The sequence below is a fragment of the Doryrhamphus excisus genome, chromosome 1 (assembly GCF_030265055.1).
Source record: "Doryrhamphus excisus isolate RoL2022-K1 chromosome 1, RoL_Dexc_1.0, whole genome shotgun sequence".
In the NCBI taxonomy this organism is placed as follows: domain Eukaryota; kingdom Metazoa; phylum Chordata; class Actinopteri; order Syngnathiformes; family Syngnathidae; genus Doryrhamphus; species Doryrhamphus excisus.
The window spans coordinates 26,022,501-26,043,707 of NC_080466.1; the positions used below are offsets into that span (position 1 = coordinate 26,022,501).

At 47.7% G+C, this 21,207-nt stretch overlaps 4 protein-coding genes across 7 annotated transcripts in view; 3 read left to right on the forward strand and 1 right to left on the reverse strand.

The window, feature by feature from the left end:
• Positions 1-10,763, forward strand: part of adgrg6 (adhesion G protein-coupled receptor G6) — a 16,388-nt gene extending 5,625 nt beyond the window's left edge. Inside the window, exons 4-32 of one of the 4 annotated variants that reach the window (XM_058079844.1) lie at positions 382-726; positions 852-991; positions 1,080-1,359; positions 1,437-1,610; positions 1,696-1,761; positions 2,471-2,536; positions 2,666-2,746; positions 5,476-5,564; positions 5,639-5,691; positions 5,763-5,798; positions 5,871-6,019; positions 6,080-6,191; positions 6,272-6,360; positions 6,425-6,489; positions 6,577-6,713; positions 6,809-6,974; positions 7,057-7,185; positions 7,263-7,379; positions 7,452-7,497; positions 7,589-7,698; positions 7,775-7,902; positions 8,023-8,291; positions 8,376-8,478; positions 8,547-8,697; positions 8,766-8,898; positions 8,962-9,063; positions 9,135-9,293; positions 9,362-9,399; positions 10,012-10,763. In XM_058079844.1, coding sequence (XP_057935827.1) covers positions 382-726; positions 852-991; positions 1,080-1,359; positions 1,437-1,610; positions 1,696-1,761; positions 2,471-2,536; positions 2,666-2,746; positions 5,476-5,564; positions 5,639-5,691; positions 5,763-5,798; positions 5,871-6,019; positions 6,080-6,191; positions 6,272-6,360; positions 6,425-6,489; positions 6,577-6,713; positions 6,809-6,974; positions 7,057-7,185; positions 7,263-7,379; positions 7,452-7,497; positions 7,589-7,698; positions 7,775-7,902; positions 8,023-8,291; positions 8,376-8,478; positions 8,547-8,697; positions 8,766-8,898; positions 8,962-9,063; positions 9,135-9,293; positions 9,362-9,381 — 3,515 coding nt within the window. In that variant the 3' untranslated portion in view covers positions 9,382-9,399; positions 10,012-10,763. The remainder of the gene's footprint in view (positions 1-381; positions 727-851; positions 992-1,079; positions 1,360-1,436; positions 1,611-1,695; positions 1,762-2,470; positions 2,537-2,665; positions 2,747-5,475; positions 5,565-5,638; positions 5,692-5,762; positions 5,799-5,870; positions 6,020-6,079; positions 6,192-6,271; positions 6,361-6,424; positions 6,490-6,576; positions 6,714-6,808; positions 6,975-7,056; positions 7,186-7,262; positions 7,380-7,451; positions 7,498-7,588; positions 7,699-7,774; positions 7,903-8,022; positions 8,292-8,375; positions 8,479-8,546; positions 8,698-8,765; positions 8,899-8,961; positions 9,064-9,134; positions 9,294-9,361; positions 9,400-10,011) is intronic. The other 3 variants (XM_058079854.1, XM_058079862.1, XM_058079871.1) reach the window with 3 other exon arrangements.
• Positions 10,764-10,801: 38 nt separating this feature from the next.
• Positions 10,802-12,961, forward strand: si:ch211-202p1.5 (uncharacterized protein LOC103909337 homolog). The gene is made up of 3 exons (XM_058079904.1): positions 10,802-11,028; positions 11,463-11,640; positions 12,109-12,961. The coding sequence occupies exons 1-3, from the start codon at positions 10,968-10,970 to the stop codon at positions 12,239-12,241; spliced, it is 372 nt and encodes a 123-aa protein (XP_057935887.1). The 5' UTR covers positions 10,802-10,967; the 3' UTR covers positions 12,242-12,961.
• Positions 12,318-14,351, reverse strand: LOC131134525 (protein CEBPZOS-like). Its single transcript, XM_058079917.1, has 4 exons — positions 14,194-14,351; positions 13,925-14,042; positions 13,782-13,826; positions 12,318-12,957 (listed from the first exon to the last, which is right to left on the reverse strand). The coding sequence occupies exons 2-4, from the start codon at positions 14,040-14,042 to the stop codon at positions 12,875-12,877; spliced, it is 246 nt and encodes an 81-aa protein (XP_057935900.1). The 5' UTR covers positions 14,194-14,351; the 3' UTR covers positions 12,318-12,874.
• A 1,376-nt stretch (positions 14,352-15,727) lies between these two features.
• nkx2.2b (NK2 homeobox 2b) lies at positions 15,728-16,609 on the forward strand. Its single transcript, XM_058045890.1, has 2 exons — positions 15,728-15,890; positions 16,032-16,609. Exons 1-2 carry the CDS (start codon positions 15,728-15,730, stop codon positions 16,490-16,492), a joined length of 624 nt encoding a protein of 207 aa, XP_057901873.1. The 3' UTR covers positions 16,493-16,609.
• Positions 16,610-21,207: the final 4,598 nt, after the last annotated feature.

Sequence of the window (21,207 nt, forward strand, 5' to 3'; positions counted from 1 at the left end):
ACGAGTGATACTGTTGATCTTCTTGGTTCTTCTTTTAAATGTTGTATTTGTAGTAAAACATGCCGTAATAATTGTTGTAATTGTAGTAATAAATGTAGTCAAAAAAGCTGAAATAAAATAAAATAAAGAAAGCAGCAAGTCCACCTCTGAATGCAAAAGAAACCAAATGAAGTCTTTGCAGTGGCCTAGTCCAAGTCCTGACCTGAATCCTATTGAGATGCTGTGCAGAACTTAAAAAGGTTCCATGCTGAAAAGACTCCAATTACAACAATTCTGCATAATTGTAAAAATGTTGGTGTAGTAAATTAGTAAAAAAAAAACTTTACAAGGTGTAATAAATGCAGTAACAAATACAGTAATAATAAATGTTCTTGTGTACAGTGTGTGGCTGCGAGTGCAGGGGTCCATGGCTGAGGGAGGAGGAGGCGGGGTTTCTGGCGTCTCCGTGCTACCCGCAGCAGTACCCCAACTCTCAGAGCTGCAGGTGGCGTTTGCGGGCCCCCCTCGGCTTCGTCGTGCAGCTGACCTTCGTGGACTTCCAGCTGGAGGAGGCGCCAGGCTGCGTGTACGACCGCGTGGCTGTGCACGGCGGGGTCGGGCGCGTGGACCTGTGCGGCCTGACCGCGCACGGCCTCACGCTTAACTCCAGCGGGAACATCATGGACGTGGAGTTCACTTCTGACTTCAGCGTGCAGAAGAGGGGCTTCAGCGCCACCTTCCGCCATGGTGGGTGTGGCCTACGTGCCGTGCTTAGCAAAGCTAAGCTAAAGAGGAAGTTGTTGTTTGTGTATTTGTCTGTTCTGCTAGCACGTTAGCACTGAGGTCTTCTTTACTCGTTTGCCACCTTGCAGTCCCTGTTGCATTGAGGAACCAAAAGGTCAGCGTTGCCGGGGGCAACGGCCAAGTGGCCAAAGTGTTGTCTTCAGTTGCCATGCCGACACTGCACCACCTGACTCTCTGCTTTGAGCTGGAGCGCAGCGCACGCCAGCAGGTGATTCATGTGCACACACACGCGCTGCATGATGACATCAGTCGGCTAACATCAATTGGGCCCCACCCTTCACCTGACCGCTGCCCAGGTGGAGTGGATCTTCACGTATGAAGATGAGGATGGCAACACGGTGTTGGCGCTGGGTTGCGACCAGAGTGGCGTGAAGCTGGTGGTGGGAGGCGTGACGTGTTCGCTGGACTCCATTGTGACAGCGGCCGACTGGAGCTGGCCCATGAAGAACTTGTGTGTCCTCTGGTCTTCGTCCAACGGCCGCGTGGGGGTCTACTTGGAGGGCAACCATTGGGCCAAGACGTGCTCTGCCTCCACTGGACACTCCGTGGCCGGGGGCGGGACTTTCCGCCTGGGAGGTGCTGACTTTTCTTCTTTTTTTCTCCTGTTGGCACGTTAGCTCTTGTGCTAAGCTAGCATGCTGTGACGTCATCAGGGGTGCACAGCTTCGAGGGGAACCTGTACAACTTGCGCCTGTGGGACTACACCATGACGGTGCAGCAGCTCAACGCGCTCACATGCCACGTGGCTGGAAACGTCATCGACTGGGACAACGCCTTCTGGGACATTCCGTCCTCGCTGACCCAGACGGACCACTCACTCAGCTGCAGTGAGACCCTCCTCTTCTTTCTTTGTGACGTCACGATCACACACACGACACTAACTGGCCTTTTCCTCATTAACTTCATATAAAGGTGTGACCCCGCCCAGCAACACCACCCTCAACACCCACTGTGACACCACCCGCCTGGGCTGTCCAGGTAAGGAAAACAACACACCCGTCTGAGCTGTGTCATGTACATCTATAAGAAGCATATGTGTGTGTGTGTCTCGAATGAAAAATTTAGTCCCCACACACACACACACACACACACACACAGAGGCAGAGTTTCCATGTGTCCTGGCAGTCCATATGTGGAAAGTAATGTGCACTTCCTTGTTTCCTTGCTTCCTAAGGAGACTGCAGGAGAGCATTAGTGAGGGACATTCCCCATCTCCACCCCCACCCCACGTCCGTATTCCAGCCAAATCCACTAGAAGTGAACTTGAGGTCCAAACATGTTGAGTGGTGTTCAGGGACATCATTAACGTGAGCGTTGGGAGTTTTGCGCCAGCTGACTACGTGACGCACTATAGAGGCCTCACACTGGGGGGCGGGGGGTGTTAAACACGGCGTACGGAAGGGATGTCCAAACTTTTTTCGGCGAGGGTCACATACATAAGCATGAAAAGTTGGAGTGGGGGTAAACATCCTGTTATTTATGTATACGACCCTGTCTGTGTAGCGTTAGCAAGGTCATGCTAGCTACATTAGCATGTTAATGACATCTATATGCTAAGTAGGCGCTAGCTACAGTAGCATGTTGCTATGACAACTGTCTGTGTGGACATCATGTGCTCAGTGCGATGAAGGTTGTGTTCGTTCATCATCATCCTCATCCCTGTCTCTCATCCCAACATTCCCGCCAGCCGCTTCCTCTCCCGCCAGCTCATCCACGTCCTCCACTAACAGCATCCATGCTACTAACGCCCACGGTAAGACCTCCTACCCTCCTTTCCCGCTGTCATGTTGTCTCACCAAAACTCTTTAGACTTCTCTATCAAGGAAGAAGGAATACACGGAAGTCTACTTGCACTGTTCCTCTTGTCCATTGTCCTTCCCAGTCCATCCCAACACTTCCTCTGCTCCCACTCGCATGCCTCTAACCCCCACCAGAACCAGCAGAACCAGCGGCTCCTCTTTGGGTAAGCTTCAGTGGCAAACGCCACCTAGCGAGGTTGCGTGTCCACCATCAGGAACATATTCCCAAAAGAGAAATCAGAGGTTTGACCACCAACACCAGAAAGGTGCTGCATTGGCAACCTGAAAAAACACAAATGGGATTTCAGGTCTGTTCAACAGATTAGGGGCTAGCTAGTGCTTTAGTTTAGGGTAGGTCATGGTTTGGTTGTTTTTTGTTTTTTTTTTGGGGGGGGGGGGGGGGTGTTAGGTTTGGGGGAGAATTAGGTTTTGGGTTAATAACTTTTACTTTTTTTTTTTCCCCAATGTTTGAGTACTTTGTCCACCTCTGGTCTACAAACATCTAGCATGTATTTTTATATTCGTACTTAAAAAAAGCCAGCATGTTATCTGAGCTTGACTGCGTGATGTGTTTGTGTAGCCCACCAGACAGAGTAGCCCTCGCTGGCCGTCAGGACTAACACCTCCACTAACGTGTCAAAGCATGGCATAAATCCCATCAATGCTACATGCTAGTTAGTTGCACGTGCTTGAAATGATGATCGCAGCGCAGCTTAGCGTAGCATTTCAACTAAAAGTGAGCACTTGCTCATTGAATATGAACATAGTTTCATAGATTTTATGTCACTTCCTGTCATTAACTGCACATGCTGTCTACGCTTAGCTAACAGTCTTCTCGATTCTTTGTCATCACTTGTTTGTGGACCAATCCTGTGGACCAAATGGTCCTGTGGTGGCGGGTGGGGTCTCGCTTTAAATTTTGACGACTGTTACTTACTGTCACTTGTGCTCGCTGCTGCCTCCCATTGGTAGCTTCTGGTTCTGCCGCTACAAGTTCTGGTTCGGCGGGCCGCCAGAAGAGTCTTTCCCGTGTTTTCGTTGCTGGACTTTCAAAGGTGGGGCCTGCCCCGCGCCATCAGGACACAGTGTCCAGTCACCGGCCCACCAGTCCCCCTTCCTTACCGCCAGCCCGACCAGCTGCCTCGCCTCCCAGGTCATCGCGTCTGGGCTTCATCTCCACGCCCCTCGTGTGGCGGGGTAGGAAGAGGCCGTCCGGGCCGGCCCTGCCCATCACCAAGCCCACCCGAGCAAACTCGTCCCACTCTACGGAGGGCTCGTCTTCAAGGCGACCCAGCGACGATCTCTTCCGCTCCAGAGGGTTGCCTAGCAACAAAAAGACCAAACATGCAGCGCTGCTTGTCACAGAAGCATCTGGAAGTGGAGCCCCTAGGGTGGTGGGCGGAGCTTCCACAGCATATGTCAGAAGGCACTTACGCCCCGCCCCCAGCATGTCATCCAGAATCTCCTTGTCTCCGCCCACTTTCCCCACCTCTTCAGGTGAGGAGGGGGCGTGGCCCTCTCACCCTTCTACACAACGGCATGACAGTCATGTGACCAAGATGGACTCAGGGGTCATGGTACAGGGTCTTGTGACCACTTCCTCTGCTGGTTTTCCTACGATGGCTGTCGTCATGGCAACAGAGGGGCTGAGGAGAGACAGCGCCATCTCCCCTCTCAGTCCTTTAGCAACCTTCACGCTTCCTTTCCTTTCAGTCCTCCCTCCCTCCCTCGCATCCTCACCCCCACCTATTCTGCGGCCTGCCGCCACTCAAGCCCCCCTGCCTTCTCTAAAATCGTCAACTCATTCAGAGGTTCAAGGCACACGTGAACACACACCCTCGGTCTTAGCTGAGCTGGCCCCGCCCCCTTCAAGCAAACGCACAACGATTGACAGCCCAGGAGTGCACGCTGGTTCTGTTGGGGGGGTGGGGCCCTCTCCCACCTGGCCCCCGCCCGCTGACGCTGGCCATCCCCTTAACACCAACACGTCTGCTGTCCAAGTGCCGGGGGGGGCGTGTCCATGCAAACACAGCCACGATTGGACGACGGACAGTACGTCACCCACCTGTCAATCAAAGCTTGTATTGAAAACATGAGGTCAGAGGTCATCATCTAATTGTCCACATCAGTCATGTACTAGATAAGAACATATAACAACATATATCAAATAATGGCCGCACGGTGGTGGAGTGGTTAGTATGATGGCCACAGGCAGGGGCAGGGGATTGGGAAGACCATGTTCTCCTCGTGTGTGTGTGTGGGGCGTTTCTCCAGTGCTCCGGTTTCTTATATACAGTATTATGTACATGCATGATGTACATATACACATAGGAATAGACATTGGTGACCTCTGACCTCCAAGCTGGGACTCTTCGTGATTGGTGCTTGTAGGCAGATGTCAATCAGTAGAGTGGGCAGGCTCTTTGTGCTCCTGGAGGCTGGTGATTGGTTCATCATGACGATTTGATTAATGATGTCATCTTTTCATGTACATGTGCTCATGTCTTCATTTTCCTCCATGCTGGGTAGTCCCTTCCTCCACGTGATTGCTGACTAGTCTAGGCTGGCCTCTAGTGGGCAAAGTCGAGCATAGCAGGTCGTTGTACATACAGCATGTTCATGTTCAAATATTGTACTGACATCAGTACACCGCAGTACAAGTAATGTACATGTACATGTATAACTTCATTTATATGTATTATAGTATATACAATCTACAGATACTATATACAATTAATACTGTACATGTATAAGTTAATCACACCAAGTATTGACAGTGTGTGTCACATGAAGTTGTTAGTTTCCTGCTAACCAGGATTAGCGTGATTGCTGTCCTGCTAGGTGAAACAAGCTCTTAAAGAAGGTTTGTTGTAATTCGCATGTCTACCTGCAGAGGTCGTCCTCTACAGGCTGTCGGTGGTGGTGCATGATGGGAGCGCCACACTAACTCAGGCGGGTGTGGAGGAAGCAGTGTCCTCCTGGGTAAGATCGCCCGCCAGAGTTTACATGGGCAACAAGCGTTTGGCTAACCACTAGCATGTGCGTTGTCCTCCCAGCTGAACCAGACCTTCCAGAATTGGACTCACTCGGTGTTTGTGGACTCAGTCAGGTGAGGACACCCTTGGCTGAGGACAAGCATCTCCATTCTTTGACACTAACATGCACTTCTTCTCTCTGCAGTGTGCAATCTGCGATCTTGCCTGGAGGTCACTCAAGGTCGTAGCAGTGCCTGTCACCTTTGATCCAAGGTCCAAGGTTGAGTTGACTTTGGTCTGTGTGTGTCCACAGCTTCACCAGCCGCGCTCTGCTGCTTCACCGTCACATCACTGAAGAGAGTCCGGGCCGAGACGCCGTCTCCGCCAGGATATCCAGCAGGGACGCACACATTGGCGCCGGCCTGGCGGTCGGCACCGGCTCTATCCGAGTCACGCTCGTGGGTAAGATGACCCCCAACCTCAGGGATGTTAGTATGTTTCTGACTTGGTCCTTCCTGACAGATGCATGTCCAGAGGACAACACTGTCCATTACCGCTGGCCTGAGACCCAACCCAGCGTCACTCACTTCCTGCCGTGCTTCCCCAACAAGGAGCAGAGTGCTTCCAGGACGTGGTAAGTCAACGCGTGAAGACAGGAAGCTAGCTGATATGACTTGTTCGGTCGTCGCCATGCCAACAGTGTCCTTGTGACAGTTTGATTGACCGCCACAACTTCTCAACCTTCTGGTCGCCTGCCGACTTCAGCAACTGCACTGACATCGACGGCATCCAGGTTTCAGCAGGTAGTCTTGCTCTCACGTCACGTGACGCGTGACACATTTCTAATCTTGAATGTTTCGGATGCAGAGAATGCGGCCGAGGTCGCCGCACAACTGGCCGCCATCGCCAACAACCAGTTGTCCAAAGAGGAAGTGAGTCTGTGCTCATCCAGCAAAGTCACGGCCCACATGACCACACCCCTCCTCTCACCATCATGCCGCTTGACTTCCTGTGTTCAGGTGTCTAAAGTGGTGAGCAAGGTCAAGCAGCTGGTCCATGTGGCGAAGATCAACGCCACCTTGGCGTCTGCAGTCGTCGCCGTCATCTCCAATGTCATGAGGAGCCCCCAGAGCGCTTTGGCCCCCGCATCCGACAGGTAAGTCTGTTTTGGACATTCCTAGACTAGACCTAGGCTGGACTATATCAGACGAGACTGAAGATCTCCATTCTGACAAGCTGTGTCTCCATCAGGGCCCTGAAGACGGTGGAGCAGCTGCTTGACAAGTTAGAGTTCCAGGGTCCGTCAGTGAGCATCACATCCAGACATCTGTCCTTGGGGGTGTCGGCCTTCAATACGTCGGACTTCAATGGGACGTCGTTCAGCGCTTTCATCCCGCCAAACGCCACCGACCCACAGGTAGCACAAGGACTACGTTGCTGAGCAGTTGTCAACACCATCTTTCTGAAATGTCTCTTTGTTGTTGGCCCCGCCTATTCAGATTGACTTTGAATCGGAGCGGACCGACCCGCTGGCTCAGGTCACATTGCCAGCGTCGCTGCTGTCCGGTGCTTCGCTCAGCGAGGCCCGCATCAACTTCCTGTTCTTCAGCAGCACCAGCCTCTTTCAGGTCAGAGTTTAGTCCTCGATCTGTCGCCTGTTTCTTTTCCTGTGTTGTCCATCAATTTGTAGTTTTTTTTCCCACAGAGTGAGCAGGACGGACGCACGCTCAACAGTTACGTGGTGGCCAGCAGCGTGGGAAACTGGAGCGTCAGCGACCTGAGCGATCCAGTCCAGATTGAGATTGTTCACCTGTCGCCACAAGTCAGCTTTTTCCTCCTTTCTGTCTCTCTTTGTTGGTTCATGTCGCCATGACAACCGATGTCCCTCTTTCAGGCCTTCTTCAGTCCTGTCTGCATGTTCTGGGACTTCAGCAGGAACGGTCAGTCATGATGATGATGATGATGATGATGTAGTAGTTGACAGTAACAGGACAGGTAGCAAACAAGGTGATGTGTGTGTGCGCCAAGCAGGTGGTGCCGGTGGATGGAACTCAGACGGCTGCAGAGTTTCCAAAGAAGACTCCAGCGTCAACAGGACCGTCTGTTTGTGTGACCACCTGACGCACTTTGGCATCCTGATGGTGAGCGTGCATGGCGTGTTGTAATATGGCGTGTGGCGGGCGGGCGTGCGTGCTGACTCGTGTGTTTTGTATTGAGGACATTTCGGGAGTGTCACCTCATATCGACCGGCGCCACAACCGGATCCTCACTTTCATCTCCTTCGTGGGCTGCGGCGTCTCCGCCATCTTCTCAGCCGCCACGCTGCTCACCTACATCGCCTTTGAGTGAGTGTCCTGCCCCCCCCCCCTCCGTAACACATCACATGTAGACGAATATAATCGATCCCAGGGTCAAACCTGTATGTGCTGCGTAAAAGGAAGTCATCATGACTCGCATGTGTGCAGGAAGCTGCGGCGAGACTACCCGTCCAAGATCCTGATGAACCTGAGCGCGTCTCTGCTGCTCCTTAACATGGCCTTCCTGCTGAACGGATGGTTGTCGGGGCAACGGAGCGAGGCGCTGTGCTTGGCCGCCGCCGTGCTGCTGCACTACTTCCTGCTGACGTCATTCACATGGATGGGCCTGGAGTCGGTGCACATGTACATCGCGCTGGTCAAAGTGTTCAACACGTACATCCGCAGATACATCCTCAAGTTCTGTCTGCTGGGCTGGGGTGAGACTCCCTCGGTGCACCTTCAGTCCTGCCAGTGGGGGGGGGGGGGGGGGGTCACACCACCTCACCGCCTTCTGCTTGCAGGAGTTCCTGCTGTGCTGGTTGCAACGGTGGTGGCTGTGGATAAACGGTCCTACGGCCCACAGGAGTATGGCGGTGGCGAGTACGGTGACGGATCATCTGAGTTGTAAGTAAGGCAACGCAGAGCCAAAGGCTCATCATCATCATCATCATCATCATGATCATCATCTGTAGCTGCTGGATCCAAAGTCCGCTGGTGTTCTACACGGCGTGTGTGGCCTACTTCTGCCTCGTCTTCCTGCTGAACGTCGCCATGTTTGTCGTAGTCATGCTGCAGATCTGCGGACGCAATGGCAAACACAGCAACCGCACGTTCCGAGAGGAGGTACCGCCGCTCGCCATCTCTCCACATCGTTGTTGTCGCCTTGATAATGCAGACTTCCTGTGCTGCAGGTGGTGCGGAACCTGCGCAGCGTGGTCAGCCTGACCTTCCTGCTCGGGATGACCTGGGCCTTTGCGCTCTTCGCCTGGGGGCCCGTCAGCCTCATCTTTGTCTACCTCTTCGCCATCTTCAACTCGCTGCAAGGTGAGAGAGCATGACATGTTCATTACGTGACCAAGCACTCATCTCTTCTTCTCGGCCGGCCAGGACTCTTCATCTTCTTCTTCCACTGTGCGCTCAAAGAGAACGTGCAGAAGCAGTGGAGACGCTCGCTGTGCTGCGCTCGCTTCCGACTTGCTGACAACTCCGGTACCACCTCCACGGAAGCTTTACCTGTGAATACCCGTAAAGACGAGTCACATGACCTGTGCGTGTTTCAGACTGGAGTAAGACGGCGACCAACAACAACACCAAGAAGGCCACGACTGAGCAGGCAGTCCAGTCTTTGTCCTCAGGCTCCTTCGGCTCCAGCGCCGCTAACTGGACCTCCAAAGCTAAAGTCACGCTGAAGCCTTTCACCAGGACACACAACAACACAGGTGACACGCTAACGCTGCCATCTTCACCTCATCAGCGTGTCTACATGATTGTGTGTGTGTGTGTGTAGAAAGTTGCTGCAGCCAATAGGAGGAGAGACCAGCACAGGTAAGCTGAACGCATCGCTTGTGTTGTCACACGTTCTTCACCTGAGACACCCCAAGGGGGACGGAGCATTGACATGTGACCACTCAAGCATCTTGGCTAACACGCTAATTTGTGTAATGTTGTGGCCAGCGAGCGCTACACGTGATCCAGTGAGGAATGTTGGATGAACATCTGGCCCGGAAGCTTCTGGAGTTGAAAAATCTCCTCTGGGTTTTTGCACCTTTAGCAGCAAAGTTGTGTTTGCTGTGATGTCCACTCATCTCCAGGATGATGCATTGCACTTCACTTGTCTGTGCCTGTCAGCCAGACCTGATAGACGCTCCCCGAGCGAGTCGTAACATCTTGAAGGAGCCATCCCAACTCATCATGACTTCCAGATGTTTCGTCCAAACACTTGTGACCCCGTCGTCAGTGGATGGCGGCGTTGTGAAAAACATTCCTGCAAAGGTCGGATGTGTCAAACTTCCTACAAGCTCGGAACGCCATGCCGAGCAGTAGCTAGAAGTTAGAAGTCGAAATGCAAATGAGGAGAGATGTCATAGGTCACATGTTGAAGCCCCGCCTCCTCTGTTGTTTGCATCATCATGTGATCATCATGCCACTTTCTGTCAGCAGATAAATGCCACCGGATCAGCCCCTCCTGCTTCCTGTCAGCCAGATGATTGACAAGGTCAAAGGTTACAACTTCTACAAACCCAGCACCCTAAAGAGGCTCCGCCTCTTCCTCTGGGAGACACACACTGCCATGGACGCTTCCGGAACATTCCCCAACACAGCGAGGACATCACGACGTCCATCACTAGCGTAGCGCTGACCTCTGACCTGGTGTGAAGCATGCCCAGTGACCTTTGACACACGAGAAAGTGCTGAGTCAAGCCCAGCATGACAGCTGTCCTTTCCATGCAACACCATGGAGACAATGAACCTTCCACTGCTTGGAGAGGACCGTGCTAGCATTAGCAGTAGCACAATCAGCTAGCTTTGTTGGATGACCTTTGACCCCTTTCAGGTTGTGACGATGAAGACTTTTTTTTTATGTCCATTAAATTCATCATTTCTTTTTAGTGTGCTCTAGATTCGCACTTTCATCTACCATATTATTATTAATATTGAAATCATTTGTTTTTGGACGTTGTCACTGAAAGCAATGGCAGAGCGTCATTACCATGACAACCTGGGTAGTTATGAGTGGTGATGACATCATCATGGACCACAGAAAAGTCCTCAGCGGTGTCTGAAATGATTGACAGCTTGACTAAACGAACTTTTGTGTACAAAAGCAATTTACCTGGTCACGTGATTCCTCCCAATAGTGGACATATAGTCCATATAGATGTCCATATAGACATTATCTATGTGGACATATAGTTCACATAGAGACATCCGCCTGTCTGTCTCTCTCTCTCTCTACGAGCAACGATTAGGACAAGCCCCGCCCCTTCGGCGCTCCCGGGCGGGAGCTTTAGGATCTTGACGAGGAAGAGTCTTGACTGCCAGCGTGCGTGCGTACGTACGTGTTGGATGGTGGGACAGCAGCAGTAGTTAAAGGCGTGCACGCGCAGCGCAATATGGACTTGGCGCGCTTGTGTCTCATCGCGTCCACGCTGATGCTCGTCCACGAGCGCCCAGGTGAGTCAGACTTGTGTGTGTTATGTGAGTGTTAGGTTAATTTAGTAAAACGTGACGCACGTTCACGCAGTGATTGACAGGTGAGCACGACCAATGAAGTACATGATTGTTTCTGACCTTCAATGGTACTAATTATGAACTGATAGTCATTGTCCGTGTTAAGAGTTACAATAAAGTTGTATTCTAAGACTATAAGAAGTCATTTGACCTTGTGAGAATATTCCAGTGAGTGAATATTCCATCATCATCATGTCTACCCGTGAGACACATTCCTGGCTGCCGTCATGGATTATTTGTACTGGATGAGGTGTGACATGACGAATAGCTAGCTTCCAGAGCTTTCTGCACGTCACCTGGTCCGTGTCACGTGATGTACCTACCTGTACATTCCTACCCCCAACTGTCTTTTAATGTGTCATCACCTTTGCCTGCAGGCCACGCCTTCTCCCTTATGAGCCCCATGGAGCAGGAGGGCCTCACGGTGGAGGTCCCCACGGTGCAGCTCGTCCAGGCGGCGCGCCGGCGAGCCAGACGTTGTTCCTGTGAGAACCACAGAGACAAAGAGTGCATCTTCTTCTGTCACATCGGCATCGTGTGGGTCAACACACCAAGGTTGGTACAGACATGCTTGTTAGCAAGTAGGAGGCACTCGGCCAGCACATCACACTTGGGCACCACGTGCTAGCAATTAAGTTGACATGCGGTGCAGCTAATCATATACGTAGGTTCGCATACCCGGACGGAGGCCGCAACTTAAAAGGCTGGCTAAAGATACTCGTTGGAATTGAGCCCCCACGGTCACCAAGACTCTAAGGGGTTGAAAGTTGCGGTGCGGCGGGAAACTTCCGCCATTAAGATGCTTTTGAGGCCGCACTCTCGTTTCCTGCTGCTTCACACGCTAACATGTGGCCAAATGCCATGCACCCTCTCCTTTTACAATCCAAATAAAGACCACCTTCCTCTTGATGCCGGGAACATTCTCTGCATTTTTGCACCACATGCGAACATAGCGAATAAATAGCATGATGCTAACACACAGCTAGAATATGTCAGGCTAATGCATACATGTTGTCCTTGCAGCAAGGTGCTTCCTTACGGGTTTGGCTCGGGTCGACTGAGGAGGGAAGTGGGTCGCTGCACGTGCACATGCGTGCACGACATACACTGTGTGGGCTTCTGCGCCACGCAGGTCAGACCGGTAACAAGACGCTGAGCAGGAAGGAGTTTGTCATCAGGGGCGGGACATAAAACCTGTGACTTTGGTGTGACTTCAAAGGTCAACGGAAGGTGGCCGTTGCTTTTGCAATAGAAGGGCTGGTTGACATGTCAACATATTGAAATGATATGGAAATATTACACACATATGGTAATGTCAATATACATATGTATACTTCCTATTTTTACAGGTGTGACTTAGGCTGGCCACAATAAAAGGCCTCTCAAAAAATGTGCAGTTTATGTGGGGGTGGGTTTATGGTATGGATGGAGTGGTCCATGGCACAAAGGCTATGAATACTTATGTACTGTGAATACGTATGTATACGTCTTGCTTTATTTGTACTACATGTGCAAACAAACAACCAGCATGGCCGACGCTGGTGACGTCTGAGTCAACATCCTACAAACTTGTTGTGAAAGTCCTTCCAGCGCATCCCCGGTTTCCATGCAGCGGCACCCGAGTGAGCAAGTCGCACGTTAACCATTCACGCCGCGGTCCTGTGATGCTCAAGTGGGACACCCAACATGACGACCGGACCGCAACGTCCACGGGAAGACAAACTTCAACAAGAGGAAGCAGATGGGCTGACCCAAGACGGTGGGTGGGAACAGGAACAGGAAGCAGTTGTCAGTCCCGTGTGGCCATCCAGTCCAGTTGGTCTCTCTCCCGAATGCCGTGAACACCCGCCAGCTCATTGGACTTGTAGTAAACTGTCAAGGGAGACATTTTCATCCTTGTTGCCCTTTCACAATAAAGCTCACATTGGGGAAGCTTTTGAATACATCATCTCAAGCTCATGTTACTTAAGATGATGTCACTGGTATGTGTTATTATTTTGATTGACATGTCAGACATCCGGCGGCACGGTGCTTGAGTGGTTAGCGCGCAGACCTCACAGCTAGGAGGACCAGGGTTCGATTCCACCCTCGGCCATCTCTGTGTGGAATTTGCATGTTCTCCCCGTGCATGCGTGGGTTTTCTCCGGGTACTCCGGTTTCCTCCCACATTCCAAAAACATGCTAGGTTAATTGGCCACTCCAAATTGTCCATAGGTATGAATGTGAGTGTGAATGGTTGTTTGTCTATATGTGCCCTGTGATTGGCTGGCAACCAGTCCAGGGTGTACCCCGCCTCTCGCCCCAAGACAGCTGGGATAGGCTCGAGCACCCCCACGACCCTCGTGAGGAAAAACAACTCAAGCTTGCACTGGACCTTGCCATCATGGCTTTGTTGAAGAGTCTGCCAATCATGTTCAACTGGGTCTGGTACTGATACTTCTACAGTAAGTAACCATTGAGATTCATTACCTCGTCATGTTTGACCAATCAATCAAAAATGTTGACTCAGCCAAAAATGAAAATGGCCTAAGTCACCCTCTTGACATAAGCCATTGTCCAGTCGGGAGGGCATAAAGATCCCGGTCTGACTTAGGCCATGCTTTTATTATGGTGACAACATGTCACCCAAACACAGGAAGTGAATCAATTCTTTCGGCAGCACAGCGCCCCCCTCAGGCTAAAAGAGTTTGACTCACCTTCTAGAATGGCTGGAAACCTTCTGCTCATCCTGCTCCTCAAATCTCAACACACAAATGATCGCCATGTTAAATTGCCAAATATAATGCCATACAACGATGAAAAACAAGAAAGTGATTTCAGTGTACGTTTGTGTGTGCACCTTGGCTGCTGTTCATCATGTCAAAGAGCTTGTAGGCTCCAAAGATTCCAAGTAGCTCAACAACAATGACGACCTTCATCAATTTTTTGGCCAGTGGTGCCAAAGGTTTAGGAGACATCTGCAAACATCATAAATATTACGATAAAGTACTACTGTAGTGTCACACAGTAGTTTGTAGTAGTAGCTCTACGAGCGAAGCCTTTCGAAGGTGGTCAGTAAAACGGAAATATTGTTACACAAATAAATTAGAGCCACACAAATCTTCTCACCTCTCGTTGGCGACCAAAGCAGTTAGTTGGTTGCACAAAGATGTGTTTACTGGTAAAATCGTGTTTTTAAAGGTGGTAGTTGGTGTCCCTCGGTGACAGTAGAGAGCAATTAGCTAACTACGGAAGCTTACCGGGGACAAAACAGTGCAAAACGCGTTGTGGTTACTTCCTGCTGGACATGACACGGAACGCAGGTATTTACGCTTATGCTTAATCACGAGTGTCATTTTAAAACAGTACTTACAATTATATAGTTATTATTATGGTTAATTAATGTATTACAAGTGAACTTTAGATTGTTGGCTAACACACATTTTTTTCTTTTACGGCTTTCCATACAAAAGGAAGTCAGGCTGCAGTTAACCTTTAAGCCAGCAGGTGACAGCATTGGCTCAGTCGTGTGTACTTTATACATTCCGTATTCATTCCTAACGTTTTCTTACCTTTTTGCATTTTGATTTTCCCCCTCTTGCTTGTAAGAACACTAAGATCGTAATTTTTTTATCATTTTTATTAACCACCTAAAGAATATCTTTATTCAGTTTTAAAATTAATATTTAAAATGATCATCGTGATTTTTTTACAACGATCAAGTAGTACAGTATATTAGCGCAGTGTTGTACATAATAATCATACGATAAATAGGTTGTATTTTCGTTCATTAGCACACACAAACATATTTTTATGGAAGAAATTCCATTCATTAAATATAAATAACATTTATTTACTTTAGTTTTTTTCAATAGTTTGCTTTAAATGTTCGTTCGCTTTGAATTTTCTTTCGTATTTTAATGATTTCATACATTTAGTGATTAAAACGGTTGAAATGTCTTCTGTGTGTGGTCATGAATAAACACCATAATCGTTGTATTCAAGCTGAAAACCATGACAACTGTTTGTGTGTGTGTGTGTGTGTGTGTGTGAGACCATCCTGCTGGGTGGTCGGCCTGTGCAAACAAACACACGATGAGCCCAAAGACACAAAGACTGACCAGCCTCCACATTTAAACCATTTATTCCCCATGAATACTTTTTAATGGCCTCTCACGAACACACACACACACACACACAGATGTGAGCCTGCAAGGCAGTGTCATAGAACACACACACACACACACACACGATGAAGAATGTTTGAGTAAAAAATGTACTTAATTAGAATACAAATTAATAATAGAAGCGTATTAAAGATATTTAACATATTTTCTTATTAATATTATTATTAACGCGTGGCGTTATTATATTAACGTTTTTTATTATTATTAATTATTATTATCACAATTGTCATAGGCATAATTCATCTTCAAACATCGCATGAAATGATAGCGTCGAGGGTGTGTTGTACTTCCTGTCTCGGTTTGCGTGGGCCAAATATGGTCAGAAGCTAAACAGGAAGTTGATGAGTGACTAATGACAGTCATTGACCCTCCTCGTCCCCCCCGCCCCCCGCCTTTTTAACGTCCACGCGCCTGTCACGCGCGTGCTGCGAGGCGCCATGAGCATCATTGATGGAGCAGAACCTTTAAGCGGAACCATGTCTTTAGCGAGCGGCACCAGGAGCGGCTTCTCAGTCAGGGACATTCTGGACTTACCCGCCGCTTCCGGTTCGGACGACCCGGAGGAGGCCGACACCGACGAGACTCCCGCGAAGGCTCCTTTCGGACGAAACCGCGAACTGGACCACCTGCAGCTGTCAGGTGAGCACATCCGGTCAACTTTTCAGGTGTCACGTGCTTCAATTTGACGTTGATTGACGGGGCTGGCGGAGGACCGGAGGTCGGGACGGAACATTCCCGGGCTTTCTGTGGACGTTGACGGTCATTACCTGTCCCGCGCAGTGCACGCGCGTCAGGATGCGTCCGTGGACGCGCGGCGGGAGACGGCGAGCGGCGCGGCGGCGCGGCAGTCCGGCGGCAAGAAGCGGCGCGTCCTCTTCTCCAAAGCGCAGACGTCCGAGCTGGAGCGGTGGTTCCGGCAGCAGAGGTACCTGTCCGCCACCGAGAGGGAGCACCTGGCCGGCCTCATCCAGCTGACCCCGAACCAGGTGAAGATCTGGTTCCAGAACCACCGCTACAAGATGAAGAGGGCCCGGGTCGAGCGCAGCCTGGAGGCGCTGCGGCTGCTGCAGGCGCGGAGGTTCGCCATTCCGGTTCTGCTGCAGGACGGCAAGCGCGCCGAGCGGGTCAGAGGTCAGGACCTGCGTCTGAGCCTTCCTGTGTGCGCGTACGCGCACGTGCCGAACCCGGAGCAGGCCGGCCTGAGGCAGCTGACGCAGACCTGGACCGGCTGGACCTGGTGAAGCGGGGCCGGACCGGTCCGGGATTTGACTCTTTCGATGTTGATGGACTTTCTGTGTTGACAAGAAGAAAAAACACGTGAGCAAATCTTCAAATTCAAGCACTTTTTTTTCTTTCGAATGAAATTCTGTTTGGTTTTTTTTATATTTTAAATGTTAACAAATATAATAATGTTAACATTGAATCTTTTTATTGTGACCGATTTGATATTTTAGTGTTAATTGTTTACATGGATCCCATTTCTAGAACGGAATAGTAAATATTTCATATCATGTCAATGTTTTGCCTGCTGACTGTTTTTATCTTCAATAAACTTGTACAACATCTTATACTTTCTTGTCTATTCTTTTATTTCAAAGTAAACTTCATGCTATGGAGTACTATGGAGTACTACGCTGTCCATGTATGATCAAGTGTATTTCGTGTGTTTTTTGCAATGTGGTTAAAAAGACAATTTGAATGTTAAAAGTCTCTTGTAAATATTCAATCGTGAATTTATATTATATTTTATTTATATATATTCTGAAAGGCTAAAACGTTGAAATGATATTTTCTTGTTCTTTAAAATGAAAAAGATGGTTAAAAAAAAGAGAAATGAATAATTTCTTCCATAACAGTGGTTTGTGATTTCTACCGCATTGAGGTTATTATTTTTCTACGATTTTGTTTCTGCTGGGAATGTTTGATGGGAGGATTTAGTGGGGGTCACGCCCCCCCCCAGCAGGACCACCTTCCGCCTGAAAGAAACAGAAACGCCAACAGAATATTTCAAAGTTCTCATTTGCAAAAAAAAAAAAAAAAAAAAAAATCCTCTGGTTTGACATTCTATATCTTTGGATTGGATTATTATGCTAGATATTCATAATAATAATTTGATGTGTTTTGCTATAAGATAAAACATGCTATGTATTCAGAATCATATTTGTATGTATTTTATTGATAGGACTATTATCATAATTCACTATTAAAGAACCAGTGTTTCATTTACACAGATCATTTATTCACGAATCAATAGTTAATTAATGTATCGTAATAACAATAAATAATTATTAGCATAAAGCTAAAACTGATTTGTTTTGAAATACATGAATAGGACACACTCGTGTACATATTTTTAATAAGATGTCATCCTATTCGTATACTTTTATTTTGAAATGACTTGAAGGCGAGAAGATCTCGTGCTAGTTAGCTAGCATCGGCATCACCAAACTAGAATAAAATGGAGGCCATCAGATATGAAAGTTCCTTGCTGTCACGGAAATAGATCAGCATTCATATATATACAAATAATAATAATAATAATAACATATTTATATAATGTACATTCTTACATTCTAGCTGTCGATGGGAGCGAATCAGGGTTGCCAGATGTATGATACAAATCCAAACGTCCCATAATTTCACCCTTTAATGCGTGACACAAGCATTCAAATATTATTCAATATTACGGAAATATTAAAGGTAAAATCTACACAAAGTTGAAAGGAGAACCAAAAGAATACAAAGTTGTTGACAAAGTGAACAAACATGACCCATCGCCATCATCTGTCATCATCCATCATTCATAATAAGTCGCTTTGCATTCTGTCATATTCATACGCTGTACTCTTTTAATTTCTACTGTATTTCATATTTCATATCTCTTTATTTATCAATATTGTCATCAGTGATTAGGTTGTATATAATTCCATGTAACATGTCTTTCTTTGATTAAAAAACGTGTTAACATTTAAAGAATGTGCGACATGAATTATTAAGGACCCCAAGTGTGGACATGCAGTTCATCAAATAGACGCCAGATGGTAGCAAAAACCAAATTACTGCCTTGATGCGATTTTACGCTGTGGCGACTCCATAATCAGAAGAAGAATGATATTATGTTTTGTATTCTTTTTGTTCGAGATGCTATTATTGTTTTATACCATTGTGCGTTTTATAGGAATTGTTTGAATTTACTATTGTTATGTTTTATACTATTATTACATTTTATATTACATTATATACTATTGCAATGTTTGTCAAAAGACAACATAAAGCCTTTGAATATTTATATCATTTGTAGTAAGTATTAACACATGATATGATTTAATTTAAAATGTAAAATCTAAAATACTAACATACTAACCCCTTACGTTTTTTGTCAAAAATCATCGCCCTCAAGCTCTGGCATTTTATGCCATTTTTGGATGCTTTTGGGGCCCCTGTTGAGTGTGTGTGAGGTTTCCTCGTTTTTTTTCACCAGAAAAGTGCATTAGAAGCAAGTTGAAAAAAATGAAAAAAAAAGAAAAAAACGACATACTAACCCCTTACGTTTTTTGTCAAAAATCACAAAATTCAAACTCTGGCATTTTATGCCATTTTTGGATGCTTCTGGGGCCCCTGTTGAGTGTGTGTGAGGTTTCCTCGTTTTTTTTCACCAGAAAAGTGCAATAGAAGCAAGTTGAAAAAAATGAAAAAAAAAGAAAAAAACGACATACTAACCCCTTACGTTTTTTGTCAAAAATCACAAAATTCAAACTCTGGCATTTTATGCCATTTTTGGATGCTTCTGGGGCCCCTGTTGAGTGTGTGTGAGGTTTCCTCTGTTTTTTTTTCACCAGAAAAGTGCATTAGAAGCAAGTTGGAAAAAAATGAAAAAAAAACGACATACTAACCTTTTACGTTTTTGTCAAAAATCACCGCCCTCAAACTCTGGCATTTTATGTCATTTTGGATGCTTCTGGGGCTCCATTTGAGTGTGTGTGAGGTTTCCACTGTTTTTTCACCAGAAAAGTACATTTGAAGCAAGTTGAAAAAAACGAAAAAAAAAACAGAAAAAAACGACATACTAACCCCTTACGTTTTTTGTCAAGAATCACCGCCTTCAAACTCTGCCATTTTATGCCATTTTTGGGTGCTTCTGGGGCTCCATTTGAGTGTGTGTGAGGTTTCCCTTGTTTTTAAATTTCTTCAACTGCACTTTTCTTCTGCAGGAGGATGTAGAAACCTCCCCCATCGTCATCGGAGGTCCCGGCAGAACCCAAAGAATGCTAAAATGTCCACTTGTTCCATGTGTTGATTATTGTCAAAAATTGTATTATTATTATTATTATTAACAGACAACCACTGGAGGGTGTACCCTCCCTTTCGCCTAAAGTCAGCTGGGATAGGCTCCAGGATACATTTGACATTGACATGCATCAACCTCATGGTGGCACTACACACACGCAGACACACACACACAAACACACACACTCACGTTCTTTCAAATAAAACCTTGTTAATGTTTCTAACAATTCAATTTGGAAGTAGTTGACAGCACCCACACTCTCACTGTGTTCTTGGAGCCAGGTGGTCTGGACCCCCCCCCCCCCCCCCCTCCGCCCCCCCATGGCCTCCGTGTTGGAGTGGTGACCTCTTGAAGGATTAAAGTGAGAGCAGAACCAGAACAAAACAGAACCTTGTGGGCCAATCAGAGTCTTCAACAGACTGGCTGGGGGAGGGGAGAAGGGGGACACAAAAAATCCAAGACTGGTCTTTAAAGTAAAAATACGGCAAATTAAAAATGCTGCAATCACATAGATGCTGTTGGCTCAAAGAAAAATGCAAAAGAAGATGTTAGCCAGGCTAACAGGATGTTAGCCATGATAGCAGGAAGTTAGCCACGCTACCAGGATGTTAGCCATGATAGCTGGAAGTTAGCCACGCTACCAGGAAGTTAGCCATGTACCAGGTTGTTAGCCATGATAGCAGGAAGTTAGCCACGTTACCAGGATGTTAGCCATGATAGCAGGAAGTTAGCCACGATACCAGGAAGTTAGCCACGGTACCAGGTTGTTAGCCAGGATAGCAGGAAGTTAGCCACGCTACCAGGATGTTAGCCACGCTACCAGGAAGTTAGCCACGGTGCCAGGTTGTTAGCCATGATAGCAGGAAGTTAGCCACGCTACCAGGTAGTTAGCCATGATAGCAGGAAGTTAGCCACGCTACCAAGAATTTAGCCATGGTACCAGGTTGTTAGCCATGATAGCAGGAAGTTAGCCACGCTACCAAGAATTTAGCAATGGTACCAGGTTGTTAGCCATGATAGCAGGAAGTTAGCCACACTACCAGGATGTTAGCCATGACAGCTGGAAGTTAGAGGTTAGCCACGCTACCAGGAAGTTAGCCATGCTACCAGGTTGTTAGTCATGATAGCAGGAAGTTAGCCATGATAGCAGGAAGTTAGCCACGTAACCAGGAAATTAGCCACAGTGCCAGGTTGTTAGCCATGATAGCAGGAAGTTAGCCATGCTACCAGGATGTTAGTCAAGATAGCAGGAAGTTAGCCGTGCTACCAGGATGTTAGCCATGGTAGCTGGAAGTTAGCCCCACTGCCAGGAAGTTACCCACGGTACCAGGTTGTTAGCCATGACAGCATGAAGTTAGCCACGCTACCAGGAAGGATGAAACTGTGTTTACATGCGTTGCTGTAGACCAGGGGTCTCAAACTCAATTTACCTGGGGGCCACTGGAGCTAGGGTCTGGGCAAGGCTGGGCCGCATCAGGTTTTCCAAAAAAAAAACAAAAAAAACCCCGCATTTATTAAAAACAGAAAAATATACAAACTTTTTCAGTGCTTTGGTTCCGATTTTCAACAATAAAAGCTCTGATAAAACATTCCACTGTTCTCAAATATCTTAAGTTTTATTTTTCTACACAAAATAAGATGAAAAATAAATAAACAAATCAAGGTTAA

Coding starts and splice junctions, on each gene's coding strand:
- si:ch211-202p1.5 (XM_058079904.1), top strand. CDS start 10,968: ATGGACTTGGCGCGCTTGTGTCTCATCGCGTCCACGCTGATGCTCGTC. Junction 11,029..11,462: donor GCTCGTCCACGAGCGCCCAG/GTGAGTCAGACT, acceptor CTTTGCCTGCAG/GCCACGCCTTCTCCCTTATG. Junction 11,641..12,108: donor GTGTGGGTCAACACACCAAG/GTTGGTACAGAC, acceptor TTGTCCTTGCAG/CAAGGTGCTTCCTTACGGGT.
- LOC131134525 (XM_058079917.1), bottom strand. CDS start 14,042: ATGTCTCCTAAACCTTTGGCACCACTGGCCAAAAAATTGATGAAGGTC. Junction 13,827..13,924: donor CATGATGAACAGCAGCCAAG/GTGCACACACAA, acceptor TTGTGTGTTGAG/ATTTGAGGAGCAGGATGAGC. Junction 12,958..13,781: donor GTTTCCAGCCATTCTAGAAG/GTGAGTCAAACT, acceptor CTCCCTTGACAG/TTTACTACAAGTCCAATGAG.
- nkx2.2b (XM_058045890.1), top strand. CDS start 15,728: ATGTCTTTAGCGAGCGGCACCAGGAGCGGCTTCTCAGTCAGGGACATT. Junction 15,891..16,031: donor GGACCACCTGCAGCTGTCAG/GTGAGCACATCC, acceptor TGTCCCGCGCAG/TGCACGCGCGTCAGGATGCG.